Source organism: Pseudochaenichthys georgianus, chromosome 15, assembly GCF_902827115.2.
Source record: "Pseudochaenichthys georgianus chromosome 15, fPseGeo1.2, whole genome shotgun sequence".
Lineage (NCBI taxonomy): Eukaryota > Metazoa > Chordata > Actinopteri > Perciformes > Channichthyidae > Pseudochaenichthys > Pseudochaenichthys georgianus.
In genome coordinates this window covers 15707874-15724434 of record NC_047517.1, presented here as the reverse complement: position 1 = coordinate 15724434, position 16561 = coordinate 15707874, and the positions used below count along the sequence as shown (strand labels likewise).

General features: G+C 42.5%; 1 protein-coding gene across 3 annotated transcripts in view; it reads left to right on the top strand.

The window, feature by feature from the left end:
* fgfr2 (fibroblast growth factor receptor 2) overlaps positions 1–9051 on the top strand; it is a 41270-nt gene extending 32219 nt beyond the window's left edge. For all 3 annotated transcript variants that reach the window (XM_071205733.1, XM_034100455.2, XM_034100454.2), the window contains exons 14-18: positions 154–276; positions 1402–1472; positions 5176–5313; positions 5827–5932; positions 7272–9051. In XM_071205733.1, the coding sequence (XP_071061834.1) occupies positions 154–276; positions 1402–1472; positions 5176–5313; positions 5827–5932; positions 7272–7436 (603 nt within the window). In that variant the 3' untranslated portion in view covers positions 7437–9051. The remainder of the gene's footprint in view (positions 1–153; positions 277–1401; positions 1473–5175; positions 5314–5826; positions 5933–7271) is intronic.
* The last annotated feature ends 7510 nt before the right edge of the window (positions 9052–16561 follow it).

Here is a 16561-nt window from a genome sequence, read left to right as displayed (position 1 = left end):
CACACCACAAACATCTGAATACCACTCGTATACACCTGTTTTTAAAGTTGCTTTATTTATGCAGTGAGGTAACTGTCTTATTCTTCTCTTCCCCCTCACTTTTTCCCCTCTTTTCCTCTCCTCCCCTCTTATTTCTCACTCTCTCCATCCCAGTGTATACACAGAGACCTGGCAGCCAGGAACGTCCTGGTCACGGAGAGCAACATCATGAAGATCGCCGACTTCGGCCTGGCCAGGGATGTCCACAACATCGACTATTATAAAAAGACGACCAATGTAAGTCCTCAACCTGCGCCGCCACCTATTGAGTGTGGAGTGGAATGTTTTTGATAGCCGCAGTGTGAGATTTGGTCCACTTGTCTTCTCTCTTTTCTCTAAATCCCTCCCTTTCCCTCATCTTTCTATTCCGCTCATTCCCCTCGGCTGGTGTCTTGGCAGAAGCAGCAGGTTCCCAGGCAGCCTCTGAATGTAGTGCTTCTGGAGATTCTGCCCTGTTTATCCCTCAGTCTCTTGTTCCTTCAGTCCCATAGACACTTATACAATTAGCCAAAAAAGAGAGACAGAGTGAGAGGGGAGCGGCTTAAACGTAATTGACATTTCCATAGTGGCCCAGTGGTGTCTTTCTTTCCCACCGCAGAGCAGCGCTGCCTTCACATCCTCATCGAGTATGCACGGGTGGCTTTTCATCGCATGCAGAGAGCTAGCTGACAACAATAACAATGTGCGACGATGACGATGGTGATGATGATTAGAACAATGGCGGCTGCGACAATGATGATCGCTTGTGTTAAACTATTCAAGACAGAGCCATCATTGTAGGGAATTCTTTTTAATTTCTAATCATGGTTACGTCACTATGATAGGAACACCACTGTCATATAAGTGCAATGTAATGTAGAGAAGCTACAAAAGTGACACACATACTATACATTTCTTTATAATCGTTTCGTACTATTTTTCACTTCCTGCATATTTTTTGCAGCATTTGAAAAATTTACTTTTATACGGATTTATTTATGTGATATCCCTCCATTTAGTGTTTCAGAGTCTCTGATGAGATGATCCTTGCCATTAGCCGACCACGCAGCTATTGACGAAGGCCGCCTTGTCCGCTATGCTTAGCCTCCCAGCCAATGACAAGGAGATAAACTCCTCTTTATCTGTGACCCTGTTTATCTGCTCTCTTGCTCTAACAATGTAAACGTTCCTCTGGGAAACCCTCCTCCCAGACAGTCGCTCTCGTGCCGTATTCCCCAGGCTGCTTTCACGTATCGGCCTCTCCAGGAGTAATGAGATCTACTAGCGGGGAATGAATTCAAACATGCTTATCAGGCCAGGAATGAATAAACCCAGGGATAGGCTGTGTGTTGTGTTTGACCTCTCACCTGTTTGTGTCTCCAGGGTCGTCTCCCGGTAAAATGGATGGCTCCAGAGGCGCTATTTGACCGGGTCTACACACACCAGAGTGATGTGTAAGTATCTAACAAACTGTTTCATATCCCTTTTCCTTCATCAGGAACTTTCCCCCAGAATTGGAAACCTTTTGCCACATTTTCCCTCCCCAAAACTCCCCGGTGGAAGTTAGTGCTTTTACTGGTGGAGGGATAGTACAGGGATGAACATGTTCTGATTGGTTGAGATATTGCGATTCACAAGACAGAAACAACTGCGATTTCTGAGCCAGGCTAACATATGTTAAAATGTCACTTTATTATGTTTTTCAAAACGTTTTTAGGCCAATCAGGATACCAATATGTAGTCAGTGTATTGAAAATAAATCCTGTTTGGACAGATCTTTTGGAAATGTGAGGAAGAAAACAATGACATTTTTACATGTTAGCGGAGTAATGTGCCTAATCTTAATGTGTTGACCGGTTTGGATACAACAATAAGACTTAAGACTCTTGAAAAGTAGTTCACTTTTGGTGTCAACCCATATATGTCCCACAACTACAATTTCTCAATATTTAATGCACAGATGTTTGTCTGCAGTCTGAGTTTTTCTGATAGCCTGCAGTCATGATCAGAGAGGTTGTCTTTCAGGCAGTGTGTGAGGTGTTTTGGTGCAGCCCTGGTGAGTGTTAGGTGGGGGGGGGGCTGCCTATAGGGGGCCAGCGCTGTCCAGTCTGTGGCAAAAGTGAGGATTTCACGCTAGACTTGTAGCCAATGCCGTGTTACTAATCTGACCGGCTTCAAAGGCCCCTGGAAGGAGCCTGGAGCCCACCAGCGCCTCTTCCCCCTCTGACTCACCCCTCTCTGCTCTGGCTAAGCGCGGAAGTCTCCCCTCCTTTATGGGCCTCCACACAAGTCTAAACGCAACAATGCTGCAGTTCCTCAAACGGGGGGCCTCATCCTCCTCCTTTAGCCCCCTGCCATCCTCTCTCAACTCTCCTCTCCTCATTCAGCAACACTTTGAACATGTGGCTCATCATTTTGGAGCCGTTCCACGATCAAAATAATCTCCCCCGCCTCCCCTTTTCGCCCCGTCGTTCTTATTTTCATTCATCTGTTATGTGAATTGCTGACTGACCCGTCTCTGTGTTTTTTTAAAGTCTAACAGTACTCATTCTAAAAACAGAACAAAGGAAGAAGGTCCCTCTCTTTTTGGTGTTTGAGCCTCATGTGTTCTGACAGCGTTGTTTGAAGTTTCTGCTCCAGACACTGGCGGCAGAAAAGTGCATGTGGCAATTAGATGAATGCCGTGCATGCTGACCCCTGGGAAAGAAGATGTTGTGTGTGTGTGTGTCTATGAGTCATACACCAGTAGCACAATCACCACAGCGCTCATCCAGTTAAGCGCTTGGATAGAGGATCTCTCTACTGTCCTCGGTTGCTTGTGTATATGTGTGTATGTGCACATAAATAAGTTGTGTACATAGACATCATGCCCTTCATGTTTCATGGCGCAGCACCAATCAATAACTGGGGGGAGTGCAGGCGGCCGAATGGGGGGTGCAGGCATGAAGTGCCGACTGTAGTTCTTTCTATCAGCTCACAGCTAATTACGTTTCATCACTCACTTTTAGTAATTGGCTTTTTCTCATAACGCACGAAGGGGGAAGTAAGATGAGGAGAGACGTTTGGGAGGTAGTGTTCGGTGGGCACACACGCAAACATCCCAAGAAGCGCAGGCAATCCATAGGTGACATCAGATTAAATGAATACATGAATTCCAATGAAACTCGCCCCTTGCTGTTCAGACAAATGGGCCCAGGGGACTCAGCTCAGCACATGATGCCTTGTCTCAGCACTTAAGCCCAGAGACAAGGTATGATGGCCAGGCTTGGTGAAGGCAATGAGGGCGGTCTGACCCCTTACCCCTCACCAAATTAAAATAAAGAAAATATTGCTTCAGCTAGCTAGCTCCCACATTTGAGAGCCTTGCATTTTCAGATGTCGGTCAATTCCACTGGTGTGTGTTCATGCATTGACTGGTTTTCTGACATTTGTATTCATTTTGCAATCCGTCCATATTGAGATTGTACAACCTAACCGCACAAGGTATACATCAATGTAATGAGATTTAAATAAGATCAACAATGAAATCCATGCTTACACAGAGTCGCTTTATCTGTAGTTTATGCATTTAGGACTGGACTACAGAAGTGCACTCACACTAAAGAAAACTATGTATAGTACTCTCCTAACAATGTTGCAAAGTACAATACAATAAACATAATAGATAATTATAAATAAAGAAAGAAAATTGAAAGAGATAAAAAGTGTTTTTTTAAGAAAAACATGAGAAATTAAAAAAAATATATAATAAGCACTGAATAATACATGAATTAGTTGTATATATATACTATACTGGTTGTTTTAAGCTTTATAAGGCAACAATATAGATTAGGAGGAGTTTGAGCTGTTTACTTGAACCAGTGATATTCCAACAGCAGTATTTTGGACCTTTTAAAGGCAACAAAGGAGTCCTGGGTACCACCCGCGTACGGGGCATTTCAGTAATCAAGACATGGAAATGTAAATCATAGACAACCCTGTGTATCTTCAAAGGATAAGAAGTATCTGATTATTTAAAGAAACCTGACTGAACAACCTTCTCTACTCCCGTGGTAAGGCCGTACACCTGGTCAGTGAAAGTGTCCCGCAGCATGTGTATTTACATGTTTATTTAGTGGGTCAGGGTTGGCTGTGGTCGGATTGCACAGAGCAACATGTTGACATGCAACAAGAGACCGTTACAAAGTAGTAACAGAAAGGAGAGATGAGTGTGTCAACAACGAGTGGAGAGATACAACGCACTGATAGACTCAGGGCTGGCTGTGTAAACAGATGGAGGCGCTGATAAGCACCTCCTGCCCATGTCTTCCTGCTCGGACCACTAACACGGTCTGTAGCTACCTGCAAGCGGTCGCACAGATTAGGGTTTTAAGCGCGTCTGTGTTATCATACCGCCTTTGTGTGGACATGAACCAAGCTTGCTGCCAGTCCAAGAATGATTCATTTGAGACACCGTGGATCTCTAAAATAAACCCATAGTGAGACAGTGATTGGAATCAGCGGCGTGAAATCACCAGTATTTAACAACCAGGATGAGGAAGTAGTTAGTAGTTAGTATTCACCAGTCATCTTTGAGCCTTTATTTCCTGCCGTGGGTGGTCCACTGTTTGTTTTGGTGTGGTGTGACTGGACAATGCCAGCCTGTGTGACCGGCCAGCAGGGCACAAAGGCCATCATTGAGATCAGCAGCAGAGTGGCTCTGGGAGCGGGTCCGCGCCACAAGCCACCGGACGGCAGAAAGAGGGCATTGACACCACTGCGGTCACACTGTTGAAGTCGTTTCCAAACTTTGGTCAAGTGACTCTATGTAAATGATCTGTAGGTTAGAGGAAAGGGAAACTCATAAGGCCTTCATTTGATATAAAAGTAGATGGTCATTTGGAGATGGCAGGCATCCACCAAGGCTAAATGCCTCTTTGCGCTATGTTGTCAAAAATGAAAAATAATTTGTGGTCTAGCCTCTTCAAAAATAAAATGGGTTCTTTCTTGGGCCGTGCTACATCATTCCACGAAGTCTCGTAATAATCAGCTGACAAACAACCTGGACCTAAACATAACTTCCTTGGAGAACGAGTTATTGAACACTATTGCACATGCTGTTTTGTTGTAATTCTCCACTCATTCATAATATATATATTTATTTGTTCTGTCTTACAGCTGGTCATTTGGGGTGCTGATGTGGGAAATCTTCACCCTAGGGGGCTCTCCGTACCCTGGCATCCCCGTCGAAGAGCTCTTCAAGTTGCTCAAAGAGGGACATCGCATGGACAAGCCCGGCAACTGCACCAACGAGTTGTAAGTGTCTTACATTTGCTTTATATATCCCAAATCATCCACACACACAATTAGCTCTCGGACCCTGACTCTAAAGCCACCCCAGTCTCCATCAGATCCATGACTCCCGGGCTCTGTGCCCACTCTGTCGGGCCTCTGCACAGCTGTGACTGGCTGCTATCAGTGTCCTCATTCACAATAAGTCCTCTGCAGGCAGCGGACAATGGCACAGCTCTGTTATGATGCAACACTGAGAGGGTCGATGGAAAACAAAGTGCACAGGCCCAAAGGCATACACACTGAGAGGCATGTTTGTGATCAATAGCAGGCCATCAACACTGCCTTGATTTTAAAATGAGATAGATTGAGAGAAGACCTGTTGTTTTTATTAATAATTTGACATGGAGACCTAAGTTCAGAGGCATACATCTTTCAGAAAATTTGGAAATTTGCATGTGTTTTGACAGGCCTGCAACACCTCCAGTAATCCACTCTTCTCTATGAGTAAACTGTACCTTTGTTTTTCCCTCCCAGGTACATGATGATGAAAGACTGCTGGCATGCCATCTCATCCCATAGACCCACCTTCAAGCAGCTAGTAGAGGATCTGGATCGCATCCTCACCCTCAACTCCAACGAAGTGAGTGCTGCTCTCTCATCCTTCTTCACACTAAATCCATGAAGTTCCAGGATTCACGGTGGTCCCATCATGCTACACAAACTCTGACATTTCCTGGCCAATAGGAGTATGACATTTCATAACAATAATATGACATGATACATTCCTATGCACAGTTACAAGTTTCTCAGGCCAAAGTAAATCCCGTTTTTGCCAGTGCAGTGGAATTTTGATGAAAGCTTAAGCAGCATTAGCATCCTAGTGGCTGACTTAAGGCCTAAATGGTGAGCAAAGAAATGGCCGGTTGATTTGATCCAGGCCCAACATGGCCCAGTGCAGTTGGCCGATCATCACATTCATGCCTTGCTCCCCACAATAGCCGCCATTTCTTTCCATTCCCCTTCCTGTCTCATGTGATTTCCGAGTGCAGGCCTGAAAAGAGGCCGTCGATGGAAAGCTGTCGAGACTCGTCTGCTCTTGGAGCTGGAACTTTGTGAATTTATGCCAAAAAAGCCCAACTTTGAGTTTGAACTTTTGAAATGTAATAAAGCAGTCTTTTCTTGCCTTTTTGTACCCCTCCTTCTCTCCCTCTGCCCCAAACCGCTGGCAGATGTGGAGGTCTTTAGTAATGTGAGCCTTCTCGTGTTGAGCTGAGAAAATGGAAGCCAGCTCTCATTTTCTGAAAAACCCCAAGAACTCTTCCTCCTCACAACTAGTCCCACTAACAGCACTGAAAGTCAAGCAGAAGGGGGAAAAAAAGTTGCCTCAGCCGACATGAAAAGTCTAGAACAACTTCAGAGAACTGGTCCAAGTAAAACATTTATAACAGGATTTTTTGGGTTTAGATCTCTCTTTATTTTCAGTTTTGGGGTGTGCATTGTGTTCTGCCAGCTTCTTGTTCCTAGCCATCATAAAGTCTTTATGTCTGGTGTTTCAGATGTTAGATTTGTTTGAACTGAACTGATTGAACGCCTATCCACATAAAACCATTAGTAGTGGACCTAATCCACAGCTATGGAAGCTATCTTAAAAAGCTCCCCAGATTAGCCTGCAGTCCAACATTCAATTTAATACCTATTATTCTTGCAAATATTTTCATACAGTATCCAGTTCAAGATTTTTTTTTTCTTCTGTTCCATAAACCCTTCCAGGGTGATTTGGTATGGCTTGGATAAATATCCTGATGAAGGAAAGTCCCCGTCTTGTTGACTGCACTATATTTATGTTCTCCTTTTTGTTCTGGGTCTTTTGCCTCTCACTCCGCTCTGAGGCGTCTTTCCCCTTTTGCAACATATGAGCTTGTGTGTGAGTGTAAATCCTCTCCCTTAACCCTCTCTCTCTCTCCTGTCTGTGTCTCCAGGAGTATCTGGACCTGTGCGCCCCAGCAGAGCAGTATTCCCCCAGCTTCCCCGACACTCGCAGCTCCTGCTCCTCCGGTGACGACTCCGTGTTTTCCCACGATCCCTTACCGGACGAGCCTTGCCTCCCCAAATACCAGCACATCAACGGAAACGTCAAAACATGAGCCCCCCACCTATCCTTTCTACCCAAGTCTTACCCCTTGACATCCCAAAACACACGTTGCACATGTAGAAATCCTCCCATCTCCTGCCCCCCCATCACCCCCTGGCTCCCGGTGGACTAATGGACCCAGATGGGACTGGGCTGGTGGCAGCGCTGCTGTCACACACTCATACTGCCATGCACACACACACACACACACACACACACACACACACACACACACACACACACACACACACACACACACACACACACACACACACACACACACACACACACACACACACACACACACACACACACACACACACACACACACACACACTCACAGGAGGTCTTAAAGGACCCTACAGAAGCTCTTTTATATTGACTGAATGAATTGACGTTCCATGGGGACCCCCCTCCTCCTCTTACTTCATATAAACACACAGACTTCTCAGTGCTGTTCTCATGTTTGTGCCTGGAGGTTTCTACAATCGATGACGTTACTTGTTTGGTGATCCCATTCCAGAGGCTGGCATTCCAAGACTTTTATTTGCTCCTGGAGGAATGTATGAACTTTGAAACAAAAACAAGGGACTAGAAGAGGACGATAAATAGGAAATGGACTGCGAGACAGAGCTTCAACTAACAAAACAGAGGAATAGAAGGAGAGTACATATAGGAACGGCTCTCCTGTTTATTTTGTAATATTGATGCATTTCTTTTTTCAGTTCTCCTAAACCTTCCCAATTATTCTGGAGAGAAAAATACACAGTATAATGTATAGTGCTGGGTATATTTGTAAATATATTCAAAAATGTATAAATATATATTATATATTTACAATGAATTATTTTTTGTATGGACTCTGAAATAACCCCAACCCCTTCCTACCGTACTTTGAGTCTGACGCAGGCATTCTAACAGGTTATGTGTCCTATATTTCTCTTCACACTCACACATACAGACGAAGACAAACAATTTAATATACAAAAACACCTGTTTTACTCTGACTCAGTAACACAGTTGAGTATTGGCTTTCAGGGACTGAGGTAGCATGTTAATTTATTGACTTATGTTTTTTGAAATGATCAAAAAAGTCTGTAAAAAAAGAACAAAAAGCAACATGGCAGAAATTATGACATTAATGATGCAGATAATACATAAATAATCCATTACATTTATGGTAATTTAAAATGATCTTTCGGCAGTAACAGAAGAAGCTATTTTTAGTTGGTTTGAAAGATCCAGGGTTTGTAATTTTTATATATGAATGTGAATATTAAGTTAAATTTTTAAAAACTGTAAATTTTATAGTCAGCTAATCCCTTTCTTATGTAGATGTTGACGCCATTTCTATCCAGTCATTGTACTCTTTCTAATGCTTTGCTTTAGGAAACGAGATTTATTTCTGGATATTTATATATGATTGACAGAAAAAGATTTTGGAATACTAGCAATCCTTCCCTGACTTAGACACAATATAGACTCTAAATTTATTTGACAGAATTGAAAGCTGAAAAACAAAGTATTAAATAATTCAAGTGTTTTTTCTCTTTTTCTACTGGACCAACTTTAAGATGTTCTTTTGCAAGTGTTCATGCTACATTTGCGAAATAAAAGATGGAAACATATATTCTTGTCCTGATCTCTGACTTCGATGGGTGTTGAGTTTGGCTTCTGGCAAAAAAACGAGGGGTAAAGCTGAATTTGTTTATTGTTTCTAAGTTGGATGAATGAGTTATCATTCACTGCACATTCTTCTGAGCTAAATCTCCTTTTCTTAGTAGCTGATATGGGCCGAGATGATGGTGCTGTCATTACCAAGTACTCAGTGTTTTTCTTGGATGCTTCAAATCTTTACTTAATATGTGAGATGAGGGATTTTTCTACCATATTTGCAATTAATTTTGAGAAACTGGACAACTAAGCAGGGACTCAGTAAGTGGAAAGAATACATTTTTCAGTTGTTTTATTAGGCAAAACTGCTAAACTCGGCACAAGCAGAGAATACATGTGATTAAGCTAGGTACTGAATTCATGCCATTGACCAAAGCAAATTTGTTAACAAACAGGGAACTCATCTTTGTCATGTGTGTGGCCCTGTGTCTGGATCTATAGGACTTTGATCAGACAAAGAGTCTTTGTTAGCCTAACGGCGGCAGACTGATTAGCTGATTGATGTCCCGTTTTTCTCTTATCAGAACAGATTTAATTCAACATAGTGGGCAGTTGATTTATCTAATTTGATGTAAGTTAATCAAAGTTGATCTATGAACGAGGGCGATTGATAGTGGCAGCCGTGGATGTGGCAGTATGTTGTAATGGTGGATGCTTATCAACCAAGTAGCAAGAATGTTCTCACAGCATTTACATTTGTTAGACGCTTTCATCCAAAGCGACTTACATACATTCAGTACTGTGGACAATCCCCACAGGAGCAATTTGACCTGATTCCAAGTCCAGCACACTACCCACTGAGCCACAGTCTCCCATAGTATAGTACGACAAAGATAAAGCCAGCCATGGCTTTAGGCAGAGCTTGTGAAACCGCTGTATTTATTTTATTTATATTAATATTTATCATAAGCAAAACTCTTTTACATGCTTATAAATTCAGAGGCATAGAATACAAAAAGTATATACCACAATGCTAGCAGCTCTGTGAGCCTGCATCAAGTAGTGGGGCTTTGAGCTAAATGCTAATGTCAGCATCCGGACAAATGTGTTAGCATGTTAGCAGGTTGTTAGCACTTGTTTCATACAAGGGCAGCCGGAGAGGACGACCACTGCCTAAGCCTTTTCCTTTATTAAGAAAAGGCCTGTTTTCTCTTTTTTTTTCAAATTAAGTGTTGAAATATCACCAGTTATTGCATCCCGATATCAACATAAATATTGAGGGGGAATTAACCAAAGTTATTTGAATTAATCATCTGGAGACCATTATTGTCAATATTTGTTTGCAAATCTATCTAATACATGTTGATTGTAAGAAGATCGACCTGCTAGTGGCGCTATGTAAAAGTCAGGGCCATCAATTTTGAGACATTGACGGACCAAACCAACAAGCAGACGGACAAATAAACATTGAATACATGCATGCTGTGTTTTGCTAAATTGGTAGTTATATATAATCTGAAAATGTAAACATTTATTCTCATGGAATATTGACTCGGAAAATCTAGAATGAGAGCAACAATAGCTTTTGGCAAGGTGAGTAATTATTTACACAAAAGTGCGTTAACATAGATCTTGATCCCTCCATAACCAGGTTTGAACTTGTTCTGAATAAACACACACACACACACACACACACACACACACACACACACACACACACACACACACACACACACACACACACACACACACACACACACACACACACACACACACACACACACACACACACACACACACACACACACACACACACACACGTGCGCACACACACACACACACACACACACACACACACACACACACACACACACACACACACACACACACACACACACACACACACACACACACACACACACACACACACGTTCCAAGACTTCCTCCAATCGACGTGTTGCCTCACGTCTCCGGAAGCTGAAAAGGGATTGGAGGGAAGAATCTGCCAGAAAAACATTCCTGTTTTTCCATAGAATGAGGGGGGAGAAAGCAAGCACAGCCCTGGAGGATTGGAGGAGGATTGGAAAGAAAGAGTGGCAGGATACACCACAGCACCATACACCCTCATCAAAGGGGGGGTGGGGGGCGGAGAGAAAGGTCGGCCGGATATCCACACTTGCAATTGCACACTTTTATCAGAAAGACTGTCTATTGTACTGTAGGCTAATGGCACACACAGGCAGGCAGGGAGCAGGGAGGGGTCAACTCCATGGAGACCAAATAGAGGATTGGTTTGTTCCATCTTGACAAAATGCCCTCTGAGCTGCCATTGCATTTATGTTAGGTAAATATTATCTGATGCCAGTAAAGTGACGCAATGGGTATTTTTAAAGGAAAAGCAAGCTCTTTCAAGAGACACATTATCAGTTCTGTTTACATATTGATAATGATGTACGGGTAAATAAATAGTTGGGTTACCTACTGTATGACCTCAGTCATCAGTCGGTGACCATGTGAAAACAACTGGCAACTGATCTGGAACAGATAACTCACAGAAAAGCCTTTATTTGGGGCTTTCAAGCAACCACAGCATATTTTATAGCATGTATTGTTATACAAATATATTAGTCAAGCATTTGAACGCTATTCCTCTCTAGTACATTTTTAAATATATCTAGTGATGCATCTTTTTATATGGGAGTTTTATTTTACTCTTAGCAAGAAATTAACTCTTTCTATAATATGAAAGAATACATCATTCATAGCCCGATTTAGAAAACATATAATTTCTAAAATCATTGCGAAAATTGCCATTTGACTCTATTTCCTCTGGCGCTCTATAACAAAGTGAAATAATACTTTTGAATTTGACTTTAACCACTGTTTACTTTTCTTCTACATACAGTAACCGTATGCATATTTGCATATATTTCAAAGGAAAATGTATTTTTCGCATATTTAAACATACAATTTCAAAGAGCTTGTAATACAAAAAAATAAGGGTCTTGATTTTGGTAATCAACTTGGGATGTTTCATTGGGATATCAATTACTTGCAAAACACAAATACCTTTTTTATGCATACAAATTGTACTTTTAAATATATGATTACACTTGTCCTCCCACAGGTTGTATAACTTTTATTCTTATCAAAAACTATAACTTTTGTTTGTATTACAGGTTCTGCAATTGGAAAACGTTCTGATCTTTTCTCCCCCCCCCCTACACAAATGCCCCAAGGACTCATGGAGCCTTGACACTTTCTTGCCCTCGTCTGATAAACATGACCCCCTACGCTCAGCTAAAGCCCTAAATGAGTTTTCATTTGGAGGGGTTTTTACTCCATGGTTTCCTAATGCCCTCAAGATTAACCCAGTGACCCTCAAATATTAGCTTTGCTTGACTCTATGTAGACGGGGCAGTAGCTGGAGGACATGAGAAGAACACTTTTACTCCAGTGTATGTATTGAATTGACCGTGACATCCAAGTATCAGCGTTAGCAAAAGAAAGGTTTCTCAGAGGATAGAAGGACATCTGGCCCAGTGACAGACTGATTAAGGGTAGCCTGACATTTTGGTGGAAAAAGCCATTTTCTGATCCTGCTGTTTATTCCTGTCCTTCCTTGTCCTCCTCTGCGTCCTTGGTCCTAGCCCTGTCCTCCCTCGCCGAGCCATCTGGTGGGGCCTGGTGTGTTTGTACAAGGCTCGGTCCTCTGGAATGTCAACACGAGGCTTTGTGTGAAGCCAGAGGAGCCCACATCCACTGGAGATAAGACCACCAACCCCAGGGAGAGGTGGAGGGGCCGGAGGGTGGGAGGCTGGTGGGCGTAGTGAGAGGGTGACTTAAAGTTTAACAAAGCTGTTATCCTGAAAATAACTCCACCAGATTTGCCTAATAAGTGAGGAAACCTAAATCTAATTTCTGGGTGGAAAACATCTGTGCACCCACCTGGTTATTTTATATCCTGGATTTGAAGATTTCTCCTAACTCTTTGCCATTGACCAATGGGATCAGCATATGCATCTGTCAAGGCTGCGCTCCTCAACCTACCACTTGCATTGAGTAACAGATAATGAATGGTTCATCGCTAGGTCAGTGCTCATGAGAGGGAGGGGTCTACTCGTGTTTGATCAAGGGCTTGCTAGGCACCATGTCTGGTTCTGCATGGAAGGATAAACAAGGCGAGTGTGTGTGGGACTGTTGTGCATGTGTGAGCGACGATGTGTGTGGTTTTGTTGCCCCATGGGATCGTCTAAATATCCACTAATGGCGCAATTGTGTCTGAGCTGTTGTAATTTACAGATTCCACTTCCAGTGAGTTTATGTGCTGACTTGGCTGTGTCTTAAAGTCTGTGGTAACAACTCTTGGAGTGTAATCAGTGGGAAGAGAAGAGCTGAAACTAAATTGTTTACAGGGAGATAACAGGATGGGATTGCGAGAACTCAAGAACTGACATCTTTGAGCAGAGTTTAGTCTACTACGTTTGTCGACCAAGCAAGAGACAGGAAGTAAAGTGCTCTATTTGATAGTGTTTAGTCAGATTGAAGTAGGTTAAATATAGGCCCCCCTAGTACACACAGCTAGTGTTGATCTCTACACACAGAATTATAAGTTGCAAAATGATTTTTCGCTCTTAACTGGTGGGGTTTGTTACATTCGGCTTACGTGGCATATTTCACAGCTCTGGGTGTGTTCTATTAATGAGCTTAGTCATAATGCTCCCTGCCCAGTTATGCCAATCAACACTTGCCCCACCGCTCAGCTCTATTCCCCCGTGTCTTGTCTTGCAGTGCTGATGTCACTGGTGACACCGAAAGCTGTAAACTCTGACGCATGCTAATGATGTCCTGCCAAGGTGTCAAGCATGGGTTTTCCAACGGCAAGATTTTTTTTATTCACAGCCCAAACAAAATGCCTCATGTAGTTCATATTTATTTGGGCTTATGACGAGATTTGACACTGAGGTAAAGTTCTGTTTTATGAGAACTGGAGCTTAAAAGAGCCATTAAGTTGTGCACTTCTATAAAGTTAGAGACAGATTCAAAAAAAGAGCGGTCGAATGCGAGGAGGTCGACATATATCTAATATGTATTAAACCTAAAACTATAAGCTTCTACAGTTCCCACAATGCTACAGTTTCTACCGTGTCTGCCTCGAACATGTTTAACTGTTTCTAAAACCTTTTCTGAAATTATTGTTTGTGCATATAAGTATAATTTAAATGTTAACTAACTAACTTAAATGTTAACTAAGGTTGAAGGTTAACAAGTTACCCATTAAAGCACAAACAGTATCCACAAACCCTGAAAAATATACCCAATTGAAGCACTTGACTATTTATTTACATAAGACATGCACAAAATACATTATACAGCTTTTTTCTCAAGCTGAAAATTACTACATGTTATAGGGTTACATTTTGACATGGTGAATTATAGGAGTACCCCTTTATTTCAAGAATCAGCCAACTGCAGGGATTTATATTTAAATGTGTATGGTTTGGCATTTACTTCATTACTATTTGCCTTCAGGACAGTTGGTGGTTTTTTTCATTGCACAATTTATATTCAGTGGCTTATAGAGGTCATTTGTTTTTTGTTTTCTCTCTTGTCTTCCCTCGTGCTTTGCTGACAGCTGTGTTTGCAGGGACACCTGACAAAGCCAGAGTCACAGCAGAGAGTCTCTGCAGTTTATTTACATTATTACGTTTCTTGGAGTAACTGTATCACATGTTTAATGCGTCTGGAAAAAGTAGAAATGTGCATACAACTTGATCAGAGGCCAAGTTTAGAGACTGTAACTTTTCCCTCACCATTTCAGCTGTACTGATGGCAGTATATTACTGCCAGGGGGACAGACATGTGGCTGTTAGTGGTTGTAGACAGTTAAGAGTCTATTGCCTCCTCTGGCCCCTGTGTCAGGAGACAGACTGGATGAAGATATATGGCAATGTACACACAGGACAGTTAACCACTCCAGCACTACTGTCATGAGTAAACACCGGCCCAGGCCAATAAAAAGGACGCTTGTAAAAAAAAACAAGAGTGCCCATAAATGATGTCTAATTGAAACTGTGCATGAGGGCAGTTCATCAGGGTTATGGCTCCCAGGAGTCCACACACATACTGGGGAGGGGAGTAGGAACAGGAAGAGCAGGAAGTGGAAGAAGGGAGGTTAGGACTGATTGATTGAAAAGGGAAGATTATTTGGTCTCCAAAAGAGAAAGCAGAAGAGATAATTGTCAAATTAATGATTCAGAGCCAAACAAGTAATAATATTTAACTCTAGCCGTACAATAGAAGATGAATAATGTCCTGGTTACATACCATAACACAATGTTCTCTCAACATGTCAAGGTCCAAGCAACGTACTAAATTACATTTAACACCAGAGTTGAGGACTAAAGTAAATGCATACTAAGCGGCAAATGTTGGCGCCTACCTTTGACAGTTAGGCTGTTCACAATCTACATGACGAATGATCACCATGACAATGCTATGGTGACAGGCGGGATATAAATCTCATGAGAAATAAATCACCAAGACCCTCCTCCCCTCTTTATACCTGCATCACTCTTTCCAGCTAACAAGAAGTCTACTGTTTCTCTAAATGCCAACACTTCCCTCATCCCCCCCTTCTACTCAATTTGTCAATTTCAAATATGCTTTCAACGTTTTGTTGGTTTTTCTCTGCCTGTGTTTGCATCTCTACTTTCCCCACCTCACTCTTTTCTTCCTGATCAATCACACACACCCCTCCCTTATACCCCTCTCTAACTTGAATGGATGGAGTGATTGTGTGCTGCTGAAAGTTTGGGGGAAGGTAAAGGGAAACTTTTCTCTCTCTTTCTCATTCTGTACAGTAAGGAGGTTATTACATGAAAGTGTGCAGTGAGTGACATGTCTCTATACCCGCCTGCCTACACAGAAACAACAAGAGCCCTCTCTGTCCTGCCTGGGCAAGACGGGATAATTATAGCTCCCGACTTAATCACTTATACCTCAAAGCCTTTTAGTTCCACAGCTTCTTGCCTCTCTTTTTCTCTTTTCAGCTTTGCCGCCACCTGCAAATAGTAAGATGTTGCAACATTATGGATTATTACTTGTTTTTCCCTTCAGAGACAATGATGGGTGTGAGCAGGTTTGCGGTTTGAGATAGTTAGAACATGCACACGGAGGGGCAAACAGTTCAAGGTGTGCTGCGGGCTCACACTCAGACTCACTCTGAGTTCTGGGTTCACTTGCAGGTTAGCATTCATCTCCTCGAGGAGATGTTGTCCATTTCTCACTTTTTCCAGGAAAGCGTTTTGGTGTGACTGAGTAGAAGCTGCTGCAGTAAGCCTCACCCTGTGTCCTGGATGACACAGAACTGCTGGCCTTCAACCTCCACTGCACTCTAAACCTATATTCTGATATTATATAGACATGGTCTAAAAACGTATTAAGTGAGGCACTATCTTTCTGTGCTGCTGCTTCACCCTCTGTCTGAAACCAGAGCCCAGTCTGCTCTGATTGGTTAGCTGG